This window comes from Microtus oregoni, unplaced genomic scaffold (assembly GCF_018167655.1).
Source record: "Microtus oregoni isolate MIOR12 unplaced genomic scaffold, Mior012 000001F_ref0000356, whole genome shotgun sequence".
NCBI classification, from domain to species: domain Eukaryota; kingdom Metazoa; phylum Chordata; class Mammalia; order Rodentia; family Cricetidae; genus Microtus; species Microtus oregoni.
In genome coordinates this window covers 63,722,840-63,747,037 of record NW_024543060.1, presented here as the reverse complement: position 1 = coordinate 63,747,037, position 24,198 = coordinate 63,722,840, and the positions used below count along the sequence as shown (strand labels likewise).

At 43.8% G+C, this 24,198-nt stretch overlaps 1 protein-coding gene across 16 annotated transcripts in view; it reads right to left on the bottom strand.

Moving 5' to 3' along the window:
- The window catches only part of R3hdm2 (R3H domain containing 2), a 133,156-nt gene that overhangs the window by 15,807 nt on the left and 93,151 nt on the right, over positions 1-24,198 (bottom strand). For 6 of the 16 annotated variants that reach the window (XM_041664085.1, XM_041664049.1, XM_041664041.1 and 3 more), the window contains 11 exons: positions 23,064-23,142; positions 22,354-22,413; positions 21,565-21,705; positions 20,996-21,104; positions 18,271-18,366; positions 15,484-15,515; positions 15,316-15,372; positions 10,354-10,577; positions 7,208-7,383; positions 2,603-2,704; positions 313-555 (listed from right to left, as the gene is read on the bottom strand). In XM_041664085.1, the coding sequence (XP_041520019.1) occupies positions 313-555; positions 2,603-2,704; positions 7,208-7,383; positions 10,354-10,577; positions 15,316-15,372; positions 15,484-15,515; positions 18,271-18,366; positions 20,996-21,104; positions 21,565-21,705; positions 22,354-22,413; positions 23,064-23,142 (1,319 nt within the window). The remainder of the gene's footprint in view (positions 1-312; positions 556-2,602; positions 2,705-7,207; positions 7,384-10,353; positions 10,578-15,315; positions 15,373-15,483; positions 15,516-18,270; positions 18,367-20,995; positions 21,105-21,564; positions 21,706-22,353; positions 22,414-23,063; positions 23,143-24,198) is intronic. The other 10 variants (XM_041664078.1, XM_041664113.1, XM_041664119.1 and 7 more) reach the window with 10 other exon arrangements.

Genomic DNA, 24,198 nt, shown 5'->3' with positions numbered 1-24,198 from the left:
GGTCAGAGGAAATAGATGTAAGAGGTTTCTTTAATCCGGCCATAACATCTGCAAATTACTAAATGCCTCAGGGCTGATAACCAGAAATTTGCAAATAGAGACATTTTGGGTTCACAATTATCAGGTGACTAAACAAGTTTGAAATAAATCAAGACTTGTGTCTCTTGAAAGGAGGTCTCTGGTACAACAGGGACTGTCCAAAGTGAACAATGGGATAAAAGTCTTTCTGGTCTGTCTAAACCAGAGGAAGAAAGAGCTGAAATACTTGACAAACTGGAGCACTGACTAGGAGCTGAGGAAAGGGCTGCTTACCTGCTGTGGGGGTTGCATGTAGCCTTGGGGTGGCAGGACTTGCTGAGTAGGTGGTGCATGGTTAGAGGTGGAGTAGTTAGAAGTAGGGAGGGGCTGCCCTGCAGAAGCCATGATGAAGCTAGCTTGCTGAGGATGTTGGGAAATAAGCGGGGGCTGGAACAGAGCTGAGGATGGGTCAGCTGCTTCAGTAGAACCTTGGCGGCTAAGGCTCATTTGTCCAAAGGGGTTGCTGAGGTCATCTGCCTGTTGGGAGAGTAGGAGACTCAAGGACTGAGGCTATGCCAAGCCTTATGCATTTGGCTTCAATACAGAAAGAGACAGAGCTGGTGTGCTGGCACACACCTGGGAGGTGGAGGCTGGAGGATCATCAGTTCAGGATGAGCTTCAGCTACACACTAAGTTCTGGGCTAGTCTCGGCTACACAGGCCTTGTCTCAAATATATTAATAACTAAAACCAAGACCAGAACAAAAGAAATAGCAATGTTCTAAAGCAGCGGTTCTCAAACTTCCTAATGCTGGGGCCCTTTAACACAGTTCCTAATGCTGCAGTGACCTCCAACCATAAAATTATTTTGTTGCTACTTCATAACTGTAATTTGCTAATGTAAATATCCGTGTTTTCTGATGGTCTTCAGGGAAGGGGTCAATGGACCCCCAAGGGGTCACGACCCACAGGTGGAGAGCTGCCACTCTACAGCATTCCCTAGACCATTGAGGCAGTCGTGCTTCTGTGCCCTGAGAAAAGCTGTGTAAAGCCCAAGTTCAGAAACAGCATCTCTACAGAATGGTGACAAGGGCTTCCCTAATGACAACTATTATTAAGGCTGTTTCTTAGGCGATGGAGGCAAAGGGTACAACTTCTACCGACCTAAGGAAAACAGGACAAACAAGAATTCTTCTGTTTCCTGCATTCCTCATGCTCCTAGCTATAAAAAGGGCTCCTGCCTTGCTATAAATCCTGTTTTTATCAACCATCTGGAAACACCTGTGTAGAATATGGCCAGCAAGGTTCCTGTGCCTCCACAGCCAAGAACTGACTGCTGGGTTCACGCCTGCTGCTTGTTGCCATGCTCCCTTTCGAGGTCATTTCCACCTTTGTTCTCTGACACTAGCCTAGAGTTCTCCTGCCCTTCAAAACCCACTTCCAATTCTCACCTCCGAAAGGAGGCCAGGGAGACAGGCTGATCCAGAGGAGGAGACTGACTGGCGGGACTGTAATTACCTTTCTCCCAGCTGTCTTCCCTACGCACAGGTGATGGTGTGCCATCTCGCACTTGCGTGGGGACAGGTTAGTTTCTTAGCTCCCTGGTCTGTTCTACTCTCTGAACAGTAATTCATATCCAAACACACATGCACATCCATCTTTGAACAGTAATTCACATCCAAACACACATGCATACACATCTCTGAACAGTAATTCACATCCAAACACACATGCACATACATCAGAGTAGTTCTTTTGCAAAAGAAAATACTAGAAATCAAAAGGAAACGTTGGCCTCTTGATTCATTCAATTTCAGAGAACTGTTGCTATTTCTTGTCAGGAATAGATGACAAGAGGACTAGACTGCAGATGGATTTTTAGGTCCATATCCAGCACTTTCAGAATGGGGATAGGGGTAGGAAGAAAAGGGGGGAGGGTTCTAGTAAAACAGCAAAGAGGTGTGTGTGACCAATGTAAGTAGAAAAAGTAAGGGCTCAGCACCACCATCAAGTTATCAACTATGAGGCAAATCAGATTTGCAAAGGATTTGTATTTAGGATGCAAACAATTTATTATTTTTTTAAATTTATTTATTTTTGGTATTTTTGAGACAGGATATTTCTCTAGCCCAGGCTGGACTGGAATTCATTATGGAGCCTAGGCTGGCCTTGCACTAAGGGCAATCCTTCTGCCTTACCCTCGTAAGTGCTGAGATTGAAGGTCTGTACACTACACTCACTTACAAAAAGCATAGATAGCATGTACTGTGCATCTGACACAGTGAGATGGATAAGAGAGGAAGAAGCTGGGAACAACGAACTGACAGATACACACAGCAGAGACGAGGGCCGGGCTCGTCCCATCACCTCCTGGCACTCCCCTGTCATGTATTTACCTATCTTTTGGTTGCCATGATGAGACCATCATTTGGGATTAGGTTCAGCCTGTGCTGGTCCCTCAAGAAATAGCTTTCAACATCTCTTCCAAAAGCACAACATGCTTTCAAGACCACCAGACTGACCCAGACATCCCCACAGATGCAGGCCACACAGGGACAAGACAAAAGGGAGCGTGGAGTTTATACCATGTTGTACTGCTGGGGCGGAGAAACTGGCAGAAGGACTTGGGGACAGGAGCTTGGAGAGAACTGAACAGGCTGCGAAGAGGGCTGCAGGGCCGGGACTGGCTGTGGACCAGCAGAGAGGCATGTGGAGAGGAAGAGAAAGGACAAAAGGAGAGGCAGAGGGGCAGAAATGGGGGGAAGGGGAGGAACAGCATGTTAATCATAGGAGACATTTCACATGGACCACAAGGCCACCGAGCAGCTTGGCCACCAAGCCTGGGGTAGCTGGTAGCTTTCACATCTCTATCAGAAGAAACCCAGTGTACTCTCTGCCCATTAGCCACTCAAACTGTGCGGCTCTTGTGAGTGTGAGTAATCTCAGGACTCTCAAGGCCAAGGTCTGTGACCTAAATGCCCACTTGAGGGATTCCTGTGTGCACGGCTGCACTGCTTTTGTAGGAAGGGTCATCCAAGGGCAGGTCTCCTGGAAGACATCGCCCTCTAGAGGGAAGAAAAACAACAGACACCCAGCAGATTCTGGAGCCTAGCCAGTTCCTGCAGGTTGTGAGGAAAAGATGTCCTCATGAACAAATGGGGTAAACTCAGGGTCAAATAAAACCAGATTAGCTATGTTTTTATCCCCATCCCTTCACTAGCTTCAGGCAGGAGAATCTGTTTACTGAGAACAACTAATTCTATTTTCCTCATTTGAATTATCTCATCAATTCTCCAATCAGTCTCCCATAGAGGAGGGAGGGAGAAGAGAGGTAAGGAAAAAGAGGGACATAACATTTACTCTCTGTTTCATGACAGCCTTACAAAAATATCTAGATACGATAGCTTGTAATTCTGACAATAAAAATAAAGGTCAACCTGGGGATGTAGCTAAGTAGAGTGTAGAAGTGCAAGGTTCTTGATTCAACCCTAAGCAACAGTCCCCATCCCTTAAAAATAAGGCTCAGAGAATATGAATATCTCACCTGGGATCATACAGCTAAATGACAGAATAAGGCTTGAAATCCCCTGTCTTGAAATCCAAAAAATAAAAATCCCCAGTTCTGTTCTTTTCTCTTTTCTTTCCTTTCTTTCTTTCTTTCTTTCTTTCTTTCTTTCTTTCTTGTGTGATACAGGGTTTTTCTGTGTAGCCCTGGCTGTATTGTAAATCACAGAGATCCACCTGCCTCTGCCTCCCAAGTGCTGGGATCAAAGGAGTGTGCCACAAACCACACTTCTGAAATCCAGTTCTTTAGGACATGTGCTCACACCAGTCTATACTAAGAGTGTGGAGAGGGATGAAGGGAAGGGAATTATAAGACTCCCCAAAGGGAACTGGAATCCTTAGAGGATTTGGCATCGGGATTTTTAAAAAGTTACTGAGAGTCCCAAATACCCTGGAAAGGAATGTTGCCCCAGCCTGGACTCCTGACAGTCCTGTTTTCTATCAGCCAACGGCATTCTAAATGTAACTGCTGGCCAAGCTGCCAAGTGTCAGCTACAAATGCTGGGGGTTTTTAATCTCCATTTGCTATTGTCCTCCCCTTCCTGGGAGAAGTTTACCTTGGCTCAGGCCTATGAACTCTTGTTTTTCACACCCTTGTGAGTTTTAATGGAGACAGAAACTGGGAATGGTGGTCCACACCTTAATCCCAGCACTCAGGCAGAGACAGGCGGATCTCTGAGAGTTGGAGGCCAGTCAGGCTTACACAGGGAGTTCCAGGACAGTCAGGAGTACATAATAAAGATTCTGGAGTGAAGGGGGAGAAGAGAGAAGGAAGGTGGGGAGGATGGAGCTTCTCTGGTTCCCTTAGCTAGGAAGCTTAAAGTGAGTAATGGATGTTTCACCTGCATGCGTACCATGTACCACTTGCGTCCCTAACATCCACTGAGACTGAAGAGGGTACTTGTTCCCCTGGGACCAGAACTGCAGATGGTTGGGAGCCACCATGTAGATGTAGAAATGAACCTGTAAGAACAGCCAGTGACCAGTGCTGTTTGCTGCTGAACCACCTCTCCAGGTTTTGTTTGTTTGGTTGGTTTGGCTTTTATTTTTTGTTGTTAATCTACTATTATCTTCTTGGACAGTCTCAAATTCCAGATCCAGGAGTGCCTAAGAGAGCACAAGGACATCCGTTGCCACCTACTGGCGAATCTGGGAAAAGTGAACAGCTCTACAGTGTCTTAAGACTCTAGTCACAGGGCTAAAGGGACTCTGTGCAACACTCACTTCAGCCTAAATCAACAGAACAAAACATGGCCACATGAGATGCATGTCTGCTCACACAGAGGAAACCTCTCAAGAGGGGCAGAGTATTGCTCTGCCAGAACAGCCCCGGGACGCCTCTTCTAGGCACTGAAGGTAACTATCCCTTTTTTAGAGTTTTCCAAAAGGTTTAGAACACAGTGGCAAGCGTTCCACTTCCTTCATTTCTGAATCCGAGGAATCAATTTGCAATTTCTCAGCCCTATAGTACTGACAATCATTAGGACAACACAAAAAAAGGAAAAAGGAAGGAAGGGAGAAAGGAAACAAGGAAGGAAAGGCCTCAGGTATGAAGTCTGGTACCACAGAAGAAAAGAGGGAGAGAACCAGTAAGACGGAAGGATAGATAGAAGGTAAAAGGTGTGTGTGTGTGTAAACAAATGTTAGATGGCAGTGTAAGACAGTAGCTACCATACACGCTTCTAGGACACTGCAACCTACCCAGGGGAGATTCTCTTGGGACTGTGTGACCAGGGTTAATCTCAAGAGTATCATTCTGAGAGAATACAGACCTAATCCCCAACCTACACCACTGCACACCAACAACTCATCCACTGAGGACTGGAGTACAAGTTTGGGGTTAGAGCCTACCACTCACTGTTTCCTTCTCTCTCCTATCCCTTCTCCATTCTCGCTGTGTTTTTAGGTGTGGATAGCAGGTAGAAGGAAAAGACAAAAGACTAAGAGAAAGGGAGCAAAACTGTATTAAAATACATTTCAGGAAAAAAAAAACTAAAACAAGCTGGGACCTTAGCAAGTGAAATAAAACAACAATAGGAGGTGGCTGGAGGGAGTAAGTTTACCCATTCCCAGTAGAGCAGAGGACCTATACACATGCCATGCCTTAATGGGGACCCAAGCAAACAAGACGATGTCATGGAGCAGACGGTGGGTCATCCTGGGATCTTCCCAACTGACTTTCCAGGGCATGGCTACCAGGCTGGAACTGACTTTTGCATCTAGAGAGGAGCTCTATCTAAGGCCATGCTGGACTGCACAGGGAGATGAAGGATGCTGGCAGGTACAAGAACACATGAACAACTGTTTATAAGACAGCAAGTGGCTACTCAGAATATTTCTTATTCTTTATAAGCAGGACAGTTCCATGACGAGCTGAGAGAAGACCTGGCTCTTATGCGGATGGCTTTCATGTCTGCACAGAAGCACATGTTTCTCAAACCCTGGTTAACACCAACATCAACCAGGGCTTTACTATGTAGCGTTGTCTGCCCTAGAACTCACTACCAGGCCAGCCTTGAATGCATTGAGATTCAACTGCCTCTACCTCCTGAGCTCTGGGATTAAAGGTGTGAGCTGCCCCTCCACCATAAAGAAGATATGGCTCTTTTAATGGCAAGTCAAATAGACAAGTTTTGGGGTCTTTATGTCTTTAAGGAAGGTCTTACTCTGCAGCTCATGCTAGCCTCAAGCTCACTATGTAGCCTGGCTATCTTCAAGCCTTGATCCTCCTACCTCAGCTTCCCACATGTGGCATGTCACCTGTCTGGTATTTTTTTTTTTTTTTTTAAATATTTATTTATTTATTATGTATACAATATTCTGTCTGTGTGTATGCCTGCAGGCCAGAAGGGGGCACCTCATCTCATTACAGATGGTTGTGAGCCACCATGTGGTTGCCGGGAATTGAACTCAGGACCTTTGGAAGAGCAGGCAATGCTCTTAACCACTGAGCCATCTCTCCAGCCCACCTGTCTGGTATTTTATGTCTTATGATAATATGCTGTGGATCTTGAGTGTTATTCTTGCCCCTGAACCAATAAATAAGTATGTGTTTATGGATAGACATATGGATCAGTCAACCTATGGGGTGAAAGGGGGGCAGAGCGCTTTTTAAGTTCCATATGTAGGCATAGTGAACAAAATCACCTTGTTAACCACACAGGACTTTAAAGATTACAGCAGAAACGTGGTGTGGAGTATAAGAGCTAACAATCCTCAGTAAAAACTGGGAAAAACTGTGAGGCACACACCTTTGGAATCTCCATACTCAGGAGGCAGAGGCTGATGAACTTCTCATTTACATAACAAGTTCCAGGCCAGGCAGGGCTACACAGAGACCCAGTGTCTAAGAGAGAGGAGGAAAAGGAAACGGAGCTGTCAGGCTAGCCCAGTGCACGGTGCAGTCTGTAACCCCTACACCTGGAAAGTGGAGGCAGGAAGGAGAGATGAGGCTGTCTCAATAGAACAAAGCAACAAAACTTTGGCCAAACATGTGACCTTATTCTTTTCTTCCAGCACCTAACAAATAATAAATGAAGGCAGGAATAGAACACGTCTGACAAGAGACATGATGACCTCATTTCTAGAGCTTCCTTGAGTCAGAGCAAAGGAGGCCTGTGACTCACCTGTGAAATCATGTGATTATTCAGGGGAGGCTGCTGCTGAGGAGTGGGTGGGAGAGCAGGAAGTTGCTGCTGCTGTTGCTGCTGCTGTTGCTGCTGGGCAGGACAAGGGAGAAGGCCCCGGACAGACTGGGGTGAGGTGGCCTGGTTGCACACTTCTGGGGCACCTAGTGCCATACCTAAGGCAAAGAGGAAACCCACCCAAAGTTGTAAAAGTACAAACCACAAATATAACTCCTCCTGAAGGGCCCAGCTTCAGGATTTTAGTTTTTCCTTGCCCTTTTCTGTCACTTCCTTCTACCCATGCCCCACATTTATCCAAAGATCGATGCAAGGGTACAGATGTATTGCAGTTTCTCTGCTGATAGGCATCCACCTCTTAGCAGGTTTCTGCTTCCTAAAGTCAGGAACCACCTTGAACGTCAATGTCTGGTTTAGGAATTAAACAAAATGTTCTACAGGGAGAGGCAGGTAGATCTCTGTGAATTTGAGGACTGCCTAGCCTACATAGTAAGTTCCAGGATAGTCAGGGTACATAGAAAGACCTGTCTCAAAACAAACAAACAAACAAAAAACAAAACTCCCCACAAATGAGACACTGTTGAGGCATCTCCCTCACGTGTCTAAAATCAATCTGTGTGTCACAATGTAGCTGAAAATAGAAAGCTTCAGAGATTCCTGGTCCCTTATGGGACTCTGTGTTCTTCTCACTTTCTCCTCAACTTGTATAATACTATTCTTATAAAAGCTGATGAGAGAGCAACTTGTTTCTTCAAGCATCCATAGTCACACATATATACAACCTCTACCCAACAAATTTTCCCATTTCCAGGCTAAGGCTTTTGCATATTCACACATTTATTTATTTAGCTATTTATTCTAAGGTGCCACTGTTTTTGATGTTTTATTTATTTTTATTTTATGTGCACTAACGTTGGATTCCCTGGAACTGGAGCTACAGACAGGTGTGAGCAGCCATGTGGACTCAAACCCTCTGGAAGAGCAAGCCTTAACCACTGAGCCACCTCTCCAGCCCCGAATACATCTTCTTAAATAAAGAGAAATAAATGTTTGCTCTGGCTCAACATACAACATACTTTTACTAAATACATATTACATGTGAGGAATTATGTAATAAACTTAGGATATAAACCTTGGCCTTTTGAAAGGCACAGGATTTCCTGATGGGATACATATCCAACTATTAAAATTTGGTAAGCGCTGGGCAGTGGTGGTGCACACCTTTAATCCAGCACCTGGAAGGCAGAAGCAGGCGGATCTCTGTGAGTTTGAGGCCAGCCTGGTCTATAGAGTGAGTTCCAGGACAGCTAGGGCTGTTACACAAAAAAACCGTCTCAGAAAACACACAAACAAAATCTGGTAAGAAAAAAGAATTGGTGGTACTGTCCCTAAAGTTGAGTGACAGCAAAGACAAGGAATGAGGAATTCCTCAGAGGGTCAAGGAAGAGAAGGTGAGAGAAGAGGTGCACTTGGGGGATGACTAAAGTCTATCAGAATCAGAGAGGAAAAAGCTAAAACACACTCAAGAAATGGCTGGAGAAAGAGACATTTGAAGCTACAATGGCAAACTAACAAGTTATGCTTTTTTTTTTTTTTTTTTTTTTTGGTTTTTCGAGACAGGGTTTCTCTGTGGCTTTGGAGCCTGTCCTGGAACTAGCTCTGTAGACCAGGTTGGTCTCGAACTCACAGAGATCCGCCTGCCTCTGCCTCCCGAGTGCTGGGATTAAAGGCACAAGTTATGCTTTATTAAGTAGCTTGAAATTTGTTATTATGTTTTTAAACAATTTATTTTGTACGTCTACAGTGTTCTGTCTACATGTATACCTGCACACCAGAAGAGGGCGCCAGATCTCATTATAGATAGTTATGAGTCACCATGTGGTTGCTGGGAATTGAGCTCAGGACCTCTGGAAGAGCAGCCAGTGTTCTTAACCTCCAAGTCATGTCTCTAGTCCTATTGTTTTCTTTTTTTTTTTTTGGTTTTTCGAGACAGGGTTTCTCTGTGGTTTTGGAGCCTGTCCTGGAACTAGCTCTTGTAGACCAGGCTGGTCTCGAACTCACAGAGATCTGCCTGCCTCTGCCTCCCGAGTGCTGGGATTAAAGGCGTGCGCCACCACCGCCCGGCTGTTTTCTTTTTGAAACAATATCTCACTATGTACTTCTGGCTGGCCTGCAATCACTGTATAAACCAGGCTGGCCTTGAGCTCACAGAGACTCCCTCCCCTGCCTTAGCCACCCAGGTTGCCACCATGCCTTGTAGGCAATGGTGTAGGCAATGTAGAAACATGAGCTTTATGTATGTCTGTGTCCATGGTCAACAGAAGGTGCTACTTTCAGAACCACTCACCGTGTTTCATGGATTTGTTTATTGAGTTAGGCTGGTTAGTCAGTGAGCCTAGAAAATCCTCTAGTTTTTACCTTCCCAGTGCTGAGATTGTAAGTATACACCTTCATGCTTAGCTTTTTTGTTTGTTAGGATTTTTTTTTTTTTTTGAGACAGGGTTTCTCTATGTAATGCCCTGGAACTAACTCTGTAGACCAGGTTGGCCTTGAACTCACAGAGATATGCTTGTCTCTGCCACCTGAGAGCTAAAATTAAAGGCGTGCACCACCACACCCAGTGTGCTTAATTTTTTTAAAAAATAATTTTATTTTATGTGTATGACTATTTTGCCTGCCATAAATGTATGTATGTATGTAGGTATGTATGTGTAGTACATTCATGCCTGGTGCTCACAGAGGCTGAAAGAGGGCATCTGATACTCAGGACTGGGGTCATAGATATTTGTAAGCACTAGGGTGCTGGGAATCAAACCCAGGTACTATGGAACTTTGCCCTGAGCTAATGATCTATATCAGTTGGATAACATAAAATAATCGAACTCCAACTAGTCTTTCTTCCCTCCTTCCTAAAAATGAACAGAGTCTGAAAGAATATCAAAGAGGCAACTAGATTTAATAATGGATAACAGATCCAAGAAATCAGATTTCTCCTCCTCTCCTGCAAATGCCTTAAATTTCTAGGAAACTATACTGAACTAGATGTGTCATCAAAAGTGAGTTATTAAGGATGCTTTGCAAAAGCCCAGCAAGAAGGGCAGGTGTGACAAAGGGAGAAGCTGCGGTACCTGGCCTAGAGATCCTTCCTGCAGTGCCACCTTTACTGCTGTCACCTCGGGTGAGGATGGAGATTCCACTGAAGCTGCTGGCTTTGGTGACAGGGGGTCGCATACTCCGGACAGAGCCATCTGAATCTGTGCTGCTCCAAGGTCGTGGCTCCAGGGATTTGAGTTCGCTGTCTGTGCTACTCTGTCGGCTGCTTGAGGTGCGACTCAGCCCTTCACGGTTCCCCCTGCAGAAACCACAGTAGTTAGAGTACCCCCCACCCCCCCTTCAGCAAAAGAGCCGAGAGAGTTCTTTTTTTTTATTCTTTCGCTAACCAAGAAGGGGGACATCTTGTTAGCTGGGTGGCCAACTAAGATTAGATGAGGGCAGACAAACAAGGTCCGTACAGTAACAAATCTGGAGGACAGTGAGTGCACCAACACCAACCAATTCAAGGCAGAGGGGAACCACATACGCAGGACTGAGACTGACTGTGGTCTCTTTCTTTCCCACACCTGCAGGATCTCACACATGCAGCGAAGGGGTAGTTGCGACTTGTGGGACTCCTAGAAGTTACTGTTGGCAGAAGGTAGGAGTAGCCAGGGACATGGGTAAATCCCACAAAAGGTCTCCCAGACAGCATGCACCTGAGCCAGGAGAGGTACTGGGTATGAACATCTTTCCTGGGATTGGAAGATGACAGTGAACAGTCTGACTGTTGTTTCCTTAAGTTCTGTGCTGGTCTATCAGGACAATAGATTCCACAGCCGCTGAGGACTGGAATCTGGTGCTCTTGTGTGCTATAAGGTGTGTTTGTGTGTGTATATGCAGACCCCCACGTGTATGGAGGCCAGAAGTAGACATCAGGCATCTTTCTAAAGTGTTTTGTGTACACGTATGGATGTATGTGAGAGGACAGCCTGCAGGTGTGGATCCCAGGAACCATACTCCAGCTGTGGGGCTTGGTGGCATCTTTTCTTGCTAGGTCATCTCACCAGCCTTCCACTTTATTTTTCTTTTTTGAGACAGTGGTTCTTACTGAATCAATTAGGCTGCTGGCCTAATTGAGCTCCATGGATGCTCTTGTCTTTGCCTCCACCCCCATTCCTAGGAGAGGGGTTACAGATGTTCTACCACACCATCCAGTTCTTCATGGATGTTGGGGATCTGAATTCAGATCTTCATGACTGTGCAGCTTTATAGACCGAGCCATTTCCTCAGTCCTTCAGCGGTGCACTCAGTGCTTCTTACTAAAGGCAAGAGTCCACAAGTCCCTTCATTTTACTTTCACTCAACAACTACTATCTAAGGTGCCCGGATGGCAACAATAATAAATAAAGATTTTGGTATATACTTTGGTGAATAATTGGGCAAAATCATGGTAGTGTGGGTTCCCTCCTTTTTACCATTATCCCACCAAAACCAAACAGAAATATTACTCAAATCACCTTAGTTTCAAATGCCCTTTGCCTCAGTTATTCTGAGAACTAGCTGACTTGAAACTTGAAATTCTACTGCTCTGCCTCACAAGTGCTGTCTTACTGCAGGTATGTGCCATGAGAGGCTTATGGTCCTTTCCTAGTTTCTATTAGCCGTGCTGCCCATGGAGAGCTAAGAACATACTGGCACAACAGATCAGGAATATGACAATTCTTATTTCCTACTCGAAATATATATAATCTCATGCTTCTCTCTATATAGTCAGAATAAGGGACCGTAACACATTCCTGTTTTCTCCAAAATATGACCTTTTTTCTTCAGATGCTAAGAGCAAAAAGGGAACATAAATCAGAGATTGTTCAAAAACAGATGTGAAGCAAGAGCCAGTAGCTATGTCTCAGCCAGGATACCCAAGGTAACGACATGTGTCTGTGGGTGAGGCTGCTCCTTAGACACTGGAGCATGAATTCTGTTGGCTTTCTTCAATTAAAACATTGTATTATGTATTAGGATAACTTGTCTTTTACGTTCTCATTCTTGATACCTGAGGTAGACAGCAAGTGAGGCAACCTTAAACTAAGTACCTTGGAGAGTTATGGTCGAAGCTGTAGTGCTTCTCTACCTAACCAGGTTCCCCACGGCAGAGAGGGTCAAATGCCCAACGTGCGGACTGTCTGTTAATTTTATACAGTGTCCCTTGAGAGAGAAGCTAGAGAGAAAGCAAAGCAGTCTGTACAAATAATCATTTCACTAAAAGTATGGCAATTTGGGAGAGTAACTTAAATTGAATTCTGGGAGTGGATTGAGTTGTTTGCAAGTTAGAGGATGTGGTAGGGAATAAAAATGCTCTTAATAAACAGAGTGAACGCAGGCTAGCTCAGCCTAACTGCCGTCACTGTTTCAAGATGGGGTATATACACTGCCAAGCAGGCCTCAAACCTGGTGTGTAGCCAAGGGTGACCTTGCACTTTTTATCCTCTTGTCTCCACTTTTTCATGCTGGGATTAGAGGTGTGCACCGCTGTTCCCACTCTCACGTGGTGCTGGTGACTGAACCCAGGTCCTCTGTACACTAGGTAAGTTCTCTATCAGGTACCTGACCAGCCCTAACCTAGGTTTTAAAAAAAAAAAAACTGTCCTTAAACTTTTACATCGTCTTCTAACTTTTTCATTTTTATGAGGCAGGGTCTCACTGTAGCTCTGGCTGTTCTAGAACTTGCTATGTAGATCATGTTGGCCCTGGAACTCATAATGATCCTCCTGACTCCACCTCCTCCCAAGTACTAGGATCCAAAGTGTGTGTTACTATATTCAGTTTTTTTTTAAATATTTATTTATTTTGTATACAATATTCTGTCTGTATGCCTGAAGGCCAGATGAGCGAGCCAGATGTCTTTACAGATGGTTGTTAGCCACCATGTGGTTGCTGGGAATTGAACTCAGGACCTCTGGAAGAGCAGTCAGTGCTCTTAACCTCTGAGCCATCTCTCCAGCCCCTTCAGTTGTTTATTTTTAAAAAGTTTTTTTTTTTTTGATTAGGTGGATATATGGGTGTCAGTGGGAGGTGTGTGCAGGCAATACAGGTGCCCATGGAGGCAGAAGAAGGTGCCAGAGCCCCATATTTCCCTAGAATTACAGGCAGTTGTGAGCTACCTGATGGGAGTGCTGGGAACTGAACTCAGGCCCTCCAAGATCAGTATGTGCTCTTAACTGCTGAGCCATTTCCTTAGTCCCTACTTTATTTAACTGCTGATTTTCTTTACATTTGTTTATTTGTGTGTGTATGTAAATGTCAGAAGACAACCCACACACAGGAATTGATTTTTCCTTCTGCCATGTGAATCATGGGGGTTGAACTCACATCATCAGGGTTGTCAGCAACTGCGTTTACGTGCTGAGTTATCTCACTGGTCTTTAATCAAAACTCAGTTTCATTTCTCAGCCTGCAGCAAAGCTCTGGAGAGGCGAGGCTGCAGCTGTTCAGCAGCCTCTCAAGCTATGCATCTGTGTACCTGGGTACAGCCTGTGCTCACAGGAGAGCACCACTCTTAGGGTGAGTGTGAATTTGGGCTATAATATCAGACAGGCTGAGAAGAAGAAGGGATGTTAGTAAAGAGCTGGGGTGGGACAAGAAAAAGGATACTGAACAAAAATCAGCCTCAGTTTTGACACAGCTTTTGTTTCCTTTGATGGAAGCCAACTGACCAGGTCAAGATACTGAAAGAGCTGGACCAGATAAGATTAAGATACACTTTGGCTACTGGAAAGCACTGTTCACACATAGGAGTTAAGACTATTATAGGCACTCTGGGGTGATTACGACCACAAAGTGTATCCTATCAAGCAGAATTTTCATTTTTTTAAATTTGAGAACTCTACTTATCTTTGGTTCCATTAACAATGCCTCTGGTTGTCAGATGGACCTCAGGGGCTGGAGAGATGCTCAGCGGTTAAGAGCACTCGTTGCTCTCACAAAGGACCTGGGTTTGATTCCCAGGACTCACATGGCGGTCTCACAACTGTCTGTAACTTTTTTCAGGGGAATCCGATGCCCTCTTCTGGCCTCTGTAGGCACTGCATGTACGTGGCACATAGACACACATGCATGCAAAATACCCATACACATAAAGTAAATCTTTAAAAAAAAGTTCAAAAATATGGAAATTCTTTATCTCAAGGGTGGGAAATTTCAATGTCCCAATCTCTTTTTCCTCCTCTTCTTTTTAAGATTATTTTTATTTATGTGTATGTGTGTGTCTTTGTGTGTATGTAGGTGCACATGAATGAAAGTACCTGTGGAGACCAGAGGGCATCCGGTCCCTTGGAGACGTGAGTGCTGGGAAATGACTTCAGGTCTTCCGTACACAGGCGACCACTGGGCATCTCAGTTTAACTAGCTTTAGAAACGTCAGTGAGGACAGCACAACTAACGCCTGAGGAGTGAGACACATCCTGGTCTCCTCTGACACTTAGGGTTTAAATATGGAGAAACCCTTTAGAAAGAGTACTGAGTTACAGAGTCAGATACCTATCTTTTCTGCGGTCATCTTCTGCTTAATATTGTCTCAAAGAGAAAACTACATAAAGAGACATTCACATATGTATTTGTTTATGTGCACATATTATCTTTCCAGAGATAAAACTATTCCCTAGTGTAGGTTCAGACAGCAGCTGTCCACACCTTCCCTAGAAGAGCAAAGGTGGTGAGCAGACACTTATTCTTTTACCTTACAATAGGTGTATGTCAGAATCTTTTAAAAATGTCCAATTCCAGCCAATCTGAGGGAGGATATGGTACCTACCTGTCTCAGACACAACTAGCTGTCCCCAACACCACCTCTCAGGACTCAATGAAACTGACAACAGTAAGGTCACTGAGAAGAAGCCTTTCCCCCAAGGGAAAAAGAAATCCAGTAAAGCAAAATCCACAAATTTAATTATTCTATAAGCAGCCATGCACGAAGCAAAACCACTCACTACACTGAAAAGATTACAGCAAAACAAAATTAAAATTAAAAAGGAGAGATATAGATCACACACAGGTACCTAAAAATCTGCCTTCTCTTGTGAGAGCTAGAAGAAAAGGCTTCTTTGCAGAGTCTGCTGGTTAACACCAAAACAAAACAAACAAAACAAAAATAGCATCATTATAGGATTCTCTGAACCCCACTGATAAAGCTGAGCGATAAGAGAGAACATGTGAATGGTACTAACCTGATATCACTTAGATATCCATTCTGGCCAGTCTAGGTGAGGGAGAAAATGGAAAATAACTCATAAGAAAATAATAAGGCATAACAGAAAAGGATGTCCATGATGCTATCAATACCCACAATCTTCAAACCAAAGCTCTCACCCCACCAACAGGGAGAGAGGGAGCAAGGCTAGGGTAACCGACTGCCTTACCCGAGCCTGACTCCTCACCTTTCCTGTGAAAACACTTGGCATTTTTTGCCTTTCCACAATGTTTAAAATGAGGGTTGATAAAGGGAGCATGGAGAGGAGGAAGGGGAAAGTTACAAACCTAATTATTTCTTTTTTTTTAAACCTCTACATTAGTGAACTGACTATAATAATCAACATACTGTATTTTAAGAATGTTCAAAGGAAGGGAAACACGAGAAGGAAACTTCGTTTTTTTGGAAATTAATCTCAGTGGCTGTTGTCTTTCTGCCCTTTTGATTTGCCCAAAATAAAAGGCTCTCTGACTTGAGCCCCATTATGGGTGAGATACTGGGGCAGCAGATACCGTTTAGAGCCTAGAAAAAATGAGGACATTAGAAGTCTGAAGTCGTCCCACCGGAATCACTTTTTCTGATAAAGCCACTGAGCTGAGTGAGGTGAGCACTGTGGTGGACTTCCAAACCTCCAAAGAAGGCACCAAGAGCATCCAGCGGTTGAGCGTGTGGGCTCTGCACAGAGCAGAGACTCCTCCATTGGGCAGCTTTCCCAAGACACAGCTCAGGCTCTAGAGAAGGCTGCAGCAGCAGCATTTCCATCCGAACACCCTTCTTGGCACTTCCCGTTCTGGGCCTGCCTCCTTGTCCTCACTCTACCCTCAATCACTCCCTCTGCCCGGGAGGGTTCCTCTCCACATGGAATCTTTGGAGGATGGTGGGCTTTGGCCATTTCTCCTCCTCTAGATCTTCTGAGATTCGAGGCCTCTACTACAAGAGCTAGGAAGTACTGAAACGAAAGTGATAAACCCACGAGGATTTAACAAAGAATACATGTGTTAGCAGAGGCTTGAGCAACTAGAAATCAGGAGGGAAAAGGAGAGAAGAGCTAACTCTGCCTTCCTAATGGATGTAGGTAGATGTGTTCCACTGTGGTTGATAAGTAGCCCCAATGCCCTAAAAAAGTTGTCTGTGCTTTCAGATCATAGGGTTTTGCAAAGGGCTTGACACAGTGAGGCAGCCATTTCCCATGTGTCAGTGAGGATGCAGATAGCTAGGCTGTCATTGCTGGCACTTCTGAAGACCCCAGAATAGAGCGAGCTAGCAAGAGGTAGCTCCTATTAGGTTATGAACACGGACTCTGGAGCCAGACTGTCTACCTAACAATGTTTAAGATGCTGTTACCAAACCTCTGTGTTTTATTTATAAAATAAGAAAAATGTTTAAAATAATAGACCTATTGTAAAGATGTGAATTCACCTACATAAAATGCTAAGAATAGTGCCTAAAAGCTAATGCTTACTACGTAAGTATTTGTATTCACAGTTTAGGGTCATCCTGGTCATAACCATGACATCTCTCATTCCACCCACATGGTTTGCAGGTGATGTATGAACTCTCTGAGTAGGGTTAATTTGGAGGGCAGACTTTTCTGACTCAGAATGGAAGTCTACATAATAGAAGGTAAGAAGTCGCTTCTTGAATTCTAGGCCAGAAAGCTTGTTGTGTGTCACTTTCTAGGAAGGATTCGTAAAAGTACTTGGCTCTCTCTAGATAATGGATCAAACACACGGGAGTTCAGGAGTTTAGTTGGAGACGATATTTTTCTGAGTGAGGTGATGATGAAAAGACACACACACGTTGTTTTGTGTGTGTTTGTGCGTGATATAAAAATGGGAGGGGTGTTTTGATGAGAGAAGAAGACAGAGGAGTGGGAGGGAATAGTGTTCATCCACATGATTTGACTTCCTTTGTTGCTACTCTGACAGTAAGATGTTTTCCTATCTGGATCCACATGTTCTGGAGATCTGTTTACCTGCTGCTCATCTAAACCCTTTCCTGAAACAAGCTATACATCTCTTAGACTAACAGGCAAAAGTAACCAGATACAGGGGTAACAAGTGCATCTGAAATGGCCCATGCTCTTAAAAACAAAGCTATCTAGACTCGGTGATGCTGCCCTTTGGACTATGGAACCCTTCGTTTTCTAGGAACAAGGTAAGAAATAACGGAAGAAGGAGACTCCCCATTCAAGCAGTACCAGAGGGAGCAAGAGTACCCTGTGCATGGGGATATGGGGCCTGTAGAGGATGATGCCAGAACAGCACTTTACTAAAGCATCAACACAGCCTAGAAACAAGCTGGCTAAACAAGATGGGTGTCGAGCCTGTATGGATGCTGAGTCTTCTACTGAGAAACAAAGATGCACAGAACAGACAATGGGAATCTACAAGGCAAGCTGGAGAAGGCCATGCTAGCCAAGACTTAGGTCCTTTTATCATCAGCTCTGCCGAAGGCGTTTCTCTTTCCGGTCTAGTTATATTTACCAAATTCAGCCACTCCAAGTTTCGGTTCTCTTTGGATACCATACAGCAAAATGTATTCCAAAATACAAATAAAAACCTGTAGCTTCCCAATAAGCCACATTCAGGGTTAGAGGTCAAATCTGGGATTGACTGATGTTGGTTTAAAAAAAAAAGAAAAAAAAAGAAAAAGGAAAAGAAATACAAAGAGCCAACAACATTTATGGTAGGTTCATCCCATTCACAGTTCCAAGGTTAGAGCTAAGAGCTAGGATCTGACAACTCTCAGAAGCTACACTTACCTCTCGGGCAAATATTCTCTCTCGGACCCTTTGATATTCCTCCTCTCTCTCTTCTATTGACTTGCTCCTCCTTCCATCCTGCAATGGAACTCTGATCTAGATCGATGAGCAGAATTAAGCTAGTTAAGTTCTCCTCGTACTGCAAGCTCACTGCACACCAGCAAGGAAGAGAAACCGGGAAAGTTTATAGTTGCCATCAAAAAAATGGAAAATAAAGAAATGAAATTTCCAGTCCTGAACAGGTTTCACTGGGTACATCTGACCATGCAGTTTGGGAGATCAGCTTTTCTGGATGGTAGAGGACTTGCCACACCCCGCCCACCCCACATACCAAGAACAACAACTATTTATAAGGGTTGGGTTGCTTCCCTGGAGTAATCAAGTACTGTTCAGTCAGTAAAGATGAAGACAACAGCCCTAGGAAAATAAACAACCGTTCTTTAGAGGGCAAGTAAGGGAAAGAAGGAGCTGAAGAGGGCAAAGAAATAAGTGTTTACCAAAGCTGAATGTAGAGGAGGTTCACAGAACTAACACTCAATAGGACCCCGTCTTTTGTCATGTCCTAGCAACCCAAGTCAAACATGATTTAGCAAAGAGGGTCTTAGACATTAAATCTCAGGGGTGGAGCTAATCTAAAAGACTACACATTTTTGTCACCTTAATTATAGCTATTGAAGGGAGTTGAGGAGACAGAAATTACAGAAACAAAAGAACAAAGAGAACAGAGCAACACAGAAGAGAAGGAGAACAAAACGGAAAGAAACGAGCAGAGAAAGGAGCAGATTAATGAGTACAGTGAAAAGAGAGGAGAGGAGTCAGACAGGGTACGGAAGGAAATGGAGCACACAGACTTCATGTTCTCTGACAGACAGTGAGGTGAGCAATAGGAATGTCTCATGGGCAGATGACTACTTCCAGCTAGCCATCACCTTGCTTCCCAGCACAGCTTCTCCTCTTCAACTGCTACTGTGAACACTGTGGGGCGGGGGGGATGTATGGAGAACCCTTTGCTACAGTGACTGCAAGAGCAAGGCGTTCTGAGAGGGAACTCACAGAGCCACTGTCAGCACACTACAGATAGCTCTGACCTGCAGTCGATCTAAGAACCCACTGCTCTAGGCTGATACTGTCATTACCAGTTTCCAAAGGCAATCCAAGACTTCCGAAGTCTTGCCTCTGATTAGATACAGTCCTCATCACTCTTTAGACCTACAGCCCACTAACCATCTTTCATCAGTTCAATTACAGGAAGACAGAGACCCTCAACAGTGCTGAGCCTCTAGCACTGATAAGCCAGTGGTGGAGTAGAAAACATAATGGGGCGTCAAGGTAAACCCCAGCTCTGCTGACTCCCAGTAAAGTGACTTCAGGCAAGGAACTTAGCATCTCAGACTCAGTATTTTTGTGTAAAGTGTGGTTAATAACCCCATTTACACTGGGTTGTGGAAAGGATCAAAAGAGATAACATATATATGTTTAAAGCAAAGCCCGGCTCAGGGGAAAATAGCAATATTACGTTTTTACTAATACCACAATCAGAAAGCACACAGAATCTACTCTACTACAGACAAAGCTTGAAGCTGTGAGATGAAAAGTTCACAACAGAACAGATAACCTTCCATTCCAATGTGCCTCTAGGCCTGAACACTTCCTGATCCAGGAAAAGGGTTTGGGAAAATGTAGAGAAGGGCATCAGGATGGAAAGGCTCTTTCTTGTTTTACAAAAATTTGTCTTTTTGTAGTTTTCTTTGCTTTCAATCAGACCCAGCATGTTTGTCCCCATTAGATAATGACACCTTTCTTAAAAGGCCTCCCTTTCATAGTCAAGCAAGCAAGAAAGGTACCGGTCTCAAGACCATGTAATATTTCAAGAAAATGAATTTTGACTCTAGAAGTAAGACATTGTTATAGAGTTGCTAACCCTTAGAGCGTATTGGCTCTACCCAACCATACTCTTTAAATCAATTCCCCTTTGGAGTCCAAGCAGATATGCAGGATAACTCTGAACTTCCCATTTAGCTAGGAAAACTAATTCTTGATCATTTGCTATCTCCGGGGGTAGAGGTCAGAGCAGCAGCCAGACCCCCCACAAATGAAGGAATAGGACAGTTTGTTAATTTCTTAGTTCCACAGGAGTGTACCACAAAGGGACCTGAGTTCCCAGCACAGAAGGTCAAGTTAACTCACCTTGGTAGGAGGTGGGAAAAAGATTAAGGAGTTTGCCAAAGGGATCAGATATACCTTTATAACTAATTAAATTAGATTATAACTTTGCCAGTTCAAGGCTAGTCCTCAGCTAGAATAAGAATGAAAATGGGATAAAGTAGCTTTTGGTAGCTCTCTATGTAAAGTCTAGGGGTCAAGTGGAGGTGCTGGGGGTGGGGGGAGACGACACTGAAATCAGCTAGATCAAGGCTGACATGGAGAGGGGCCTTATTTTACAAAATGAAATGTGGTTAGAAGTTAGTGGCAGACCTAAAGAATTGTAGGCCAAATGAAATCACTCAGCAAACCTGAGCACCATGTCTCTCTGGGGCTACGAGGGTGGCGTGCAGCTCAACAACTGTAGTCAGATCTTCAGGGGTGAGCCAAAACCAACTCCAGGTAACAGCTCTATGTATGTTTCCATTCTAAGACATTCTCAATTTTCTCCACTCCCCCACCTTCCTCCCTTCCCAGTTTCTCTTACTGCAGTCTCTTTAGGCCCACCCTTTCCATTCTTCACCTGGTTATCATCTCGGTCCACACTGGCGTCATCTCTCTTGAGAATGAACCTCTGTTGAAATTCTGTGTTCTTCTCGTCTTTTATGTGTTCTGAGAACCTCTGTTCAGGGCTGAAGTGGGGAAGAAAGGAGAAAAAGACCTTTATGTTAGGAGGAGAGCCCCTGGGAACAGCTCTCTAAATTCCATATCCTCTACTCAGAGGATTTTTGGTGTCAGGAATCCAAAAAGTCACATGATGGTTTAAAAGAATCTTTGTGTGTAATCTCTTCTCTCCACCACCATCTCCTGTAATCTGCTCCTGGAGTGCTGATCTGTCTGCCCCCCACCTTTCCTGAGTACCAGGATGGCAGGTGGGCACCACTACATGATGCCCACTCTCTGTGTATAACAACGCTTCATTCACAGCTGTGTCTGTCCTGTCTAATCAGAACCTGTCTTTAAGACCTCACAGAAAGCAGGAATCAATGAAACACCCTTCCCTCCCTGGAGGAGACACCTGGGTTCTATCTTCCACTTCTACCATAGCAGCTGTCCCATGGAAATCTTCCCAGTCCACAGTTTCTCCCTTACATTCTCGTGTTGCTGGTTTTGTTGATGATGACAGCTTTCCCAGTTTGATCAACATTATGGTCCATCCCAAAATAGGCAGCCACCCGGTGTAATAGCATCCGGTGATAGGAGGTCATCTGAGGGAACTTCTTGAACTGGTTACTGAAGGGGTACCGGGGATAAAAAATAAAAGATAATAGGAGAAGGCTACTAATTTTCCTCAACAGTGTCTAGAGTAGATTTTTTTTCCCGAGACAGGGTTTCTCTGTTTAACAGTCCTAGCTGCCCTGGAACTCGCTTTGTAGACCAGGTTGGCCTCAAACTCACAGAGATCTGCCTGCCTCTGCCTCCCAAGTGCTGGGATTAAAGTCGTGTGCCACCACTGCCTGGTCTTTTTTTTTTGTTTTGTTTTGTTTGGAGTACAGAATTTCTTAAAGGAGAACCAGACATAAAAAAAACAGATATTTAGTTTGTGAGGACAAAAAGTCTCTCTCAGTATTATTCTGTCCCATTCTCTAGTAATCCTACCCCTTCCCACCCTGGGCTGACCCCTCCTAAGGCCTGACTGCCACCACCTGATGCTGTTAGTCAAAGGGAATGGGAGAAGTGGAGTGAGAGCTGTGACCATTCCTAGCTGCTAAAAACAACAGGAATGTTTTTGGCTCAAATTTATATAAATGATAAAAACCTCACCTGCTATTATACACACGCTGTTTAACCCATTCAGACTGCTTCTACTAAAGCAGTACATAGCTTCTTTTCCAATGTCCCCTCCCACCTCTAAATGTATATTCCATAAAGGTGACTTACTTGTTGTCACTGATAAACTCCAGAATCTCCTGTTCTAATTTTAGCAGCATCATTCTGTCCCTGTTTAAACAAGATTAAAACAAACAAACAACAAACAAAGAGCTCTTCCATAGATATTTAAAGGAGGGACTGAAAATCAACTTGTTCATCGCAAAAACCGAGGGGTCTATCCAAACTCTAACAATGGCCATAGCACGGAGGCTGAAGAGCCTCCCTCAACTGCCCAATGTTCTGCAGAGAACACAGCTCAAGTACACACTTTCTAGGTCTTTCCTATCCATGTACTCTGTCACTCACATCAGTAATCTAATTATTGGCAGCATATTCATATAAACACATAATTTGTGCTTGCAAATATAGGCATTATTCTATACCCCACCCAGTTATTTAGGGTTTAAAACAGTTATGGTTTTGCTTATGTATAAGTCAACTAGCTCACTCCTTTGGGATTTTTAACTAGTAAACACTCAAGTCTTCAAATTTCTTAGTCATTGTACTCTTCTTAAAATTTTTCTCAACTCTTCAAAACACAGAAATCTCAATGTGAATATTCTGAATCCCTCAAAATATAAAAACTATTTTAGAAGAATTAAGAAAAGATGAACATTCTATATTCTAGTAATAGAGAAGTGCTGAAAAGCTGCTTGACTTGAAAGGGCTCTGCAATTCCTACCCTATCCCTTCCCCCCTCACATCAATCACGTTATTACCTTGGGTTCTTTTTCAGTGTATTCACAAGAAATTCATGTAGATCTATTCCAGTGGAGTCAGTATATTCTTGGCTGGAGTCTAGAGCCACCACCACAAGAGAAATGTAAAAGAAATGAAACTGCTTGCACGGTATCTAATTTCAAATGTCTAAACAGAAATTCCAAGAACAGGAAACCAAAATCAAACTTCAAGCTCACAACATTAAATCTTGAATAATGTTTACTACTAGCTCTGTGACAGTTCCTATCATGTTCTGGGCTGTGATAAAGCACTTATCTAGAATGTGTACGGTCCTAGGTTCAATTCCAAGTATTGCAAAAAAAGGGGAGAAATCATGGGCTAGGGAAACAGCTCAGTGGATATACTGCAGATCCCAACACCCACATAAGAGCAGTGCTGGGACAGACAATGAAGATAGGTGAGCCTGTGGAACTCACTGGCCAGCCAATTTGCCTAAATCAGTTCTAGGTTCAGTGTAGAGACTGTTTCAAACTATAAGGTGGAGCGATTAGTTATGGCTCAGTGGTAAAGGCGCTTACTGCCATAGCTGGTAATCTGGACTTGATTCCCAGAACGTAAACAGTGGAAAGAGAGAACTAACTCCTGAAAGGTGTCCCTGACTTCTACACATACATCACACACACAATTAATAAACACAGAAATGTGTAAAAAAAATTAAAATAAGGTAGAGGGCAATAGAAGAAGACACCTGACTTCAACCACTGGCTTCTACATATGCGATCATGTATACATAAATATACCCCCCCCCAAAAAAAGCTCCTATTACAACAAAATGAAGAATGGAAGAATTTGGGTTAGAGTATTACATCAATATTACATTAACATTAATAAATATTTGTCAAATGTCCTGACCAAAATAAAGCAGGTTTTACTCTACCTACTACAAACAAATTACAGGTAAGAGCAGTCATAGTTGAATTTTCCAAAATCTCAGGGACTTTGTCCAATATAGATGATTTTTTAAGCTCAAGGTTGCTTGATTTACTTGTTAAATATAATTCTTCAAAACCTGAACAGTGTGTGCCCGCAAGTAGACACGCCACGGCACAGGGATCAGAGCGCAACTCTAGCGCCTTCTCCTTTACACTCTAGGTGGATTCCAGGGCTGACCTG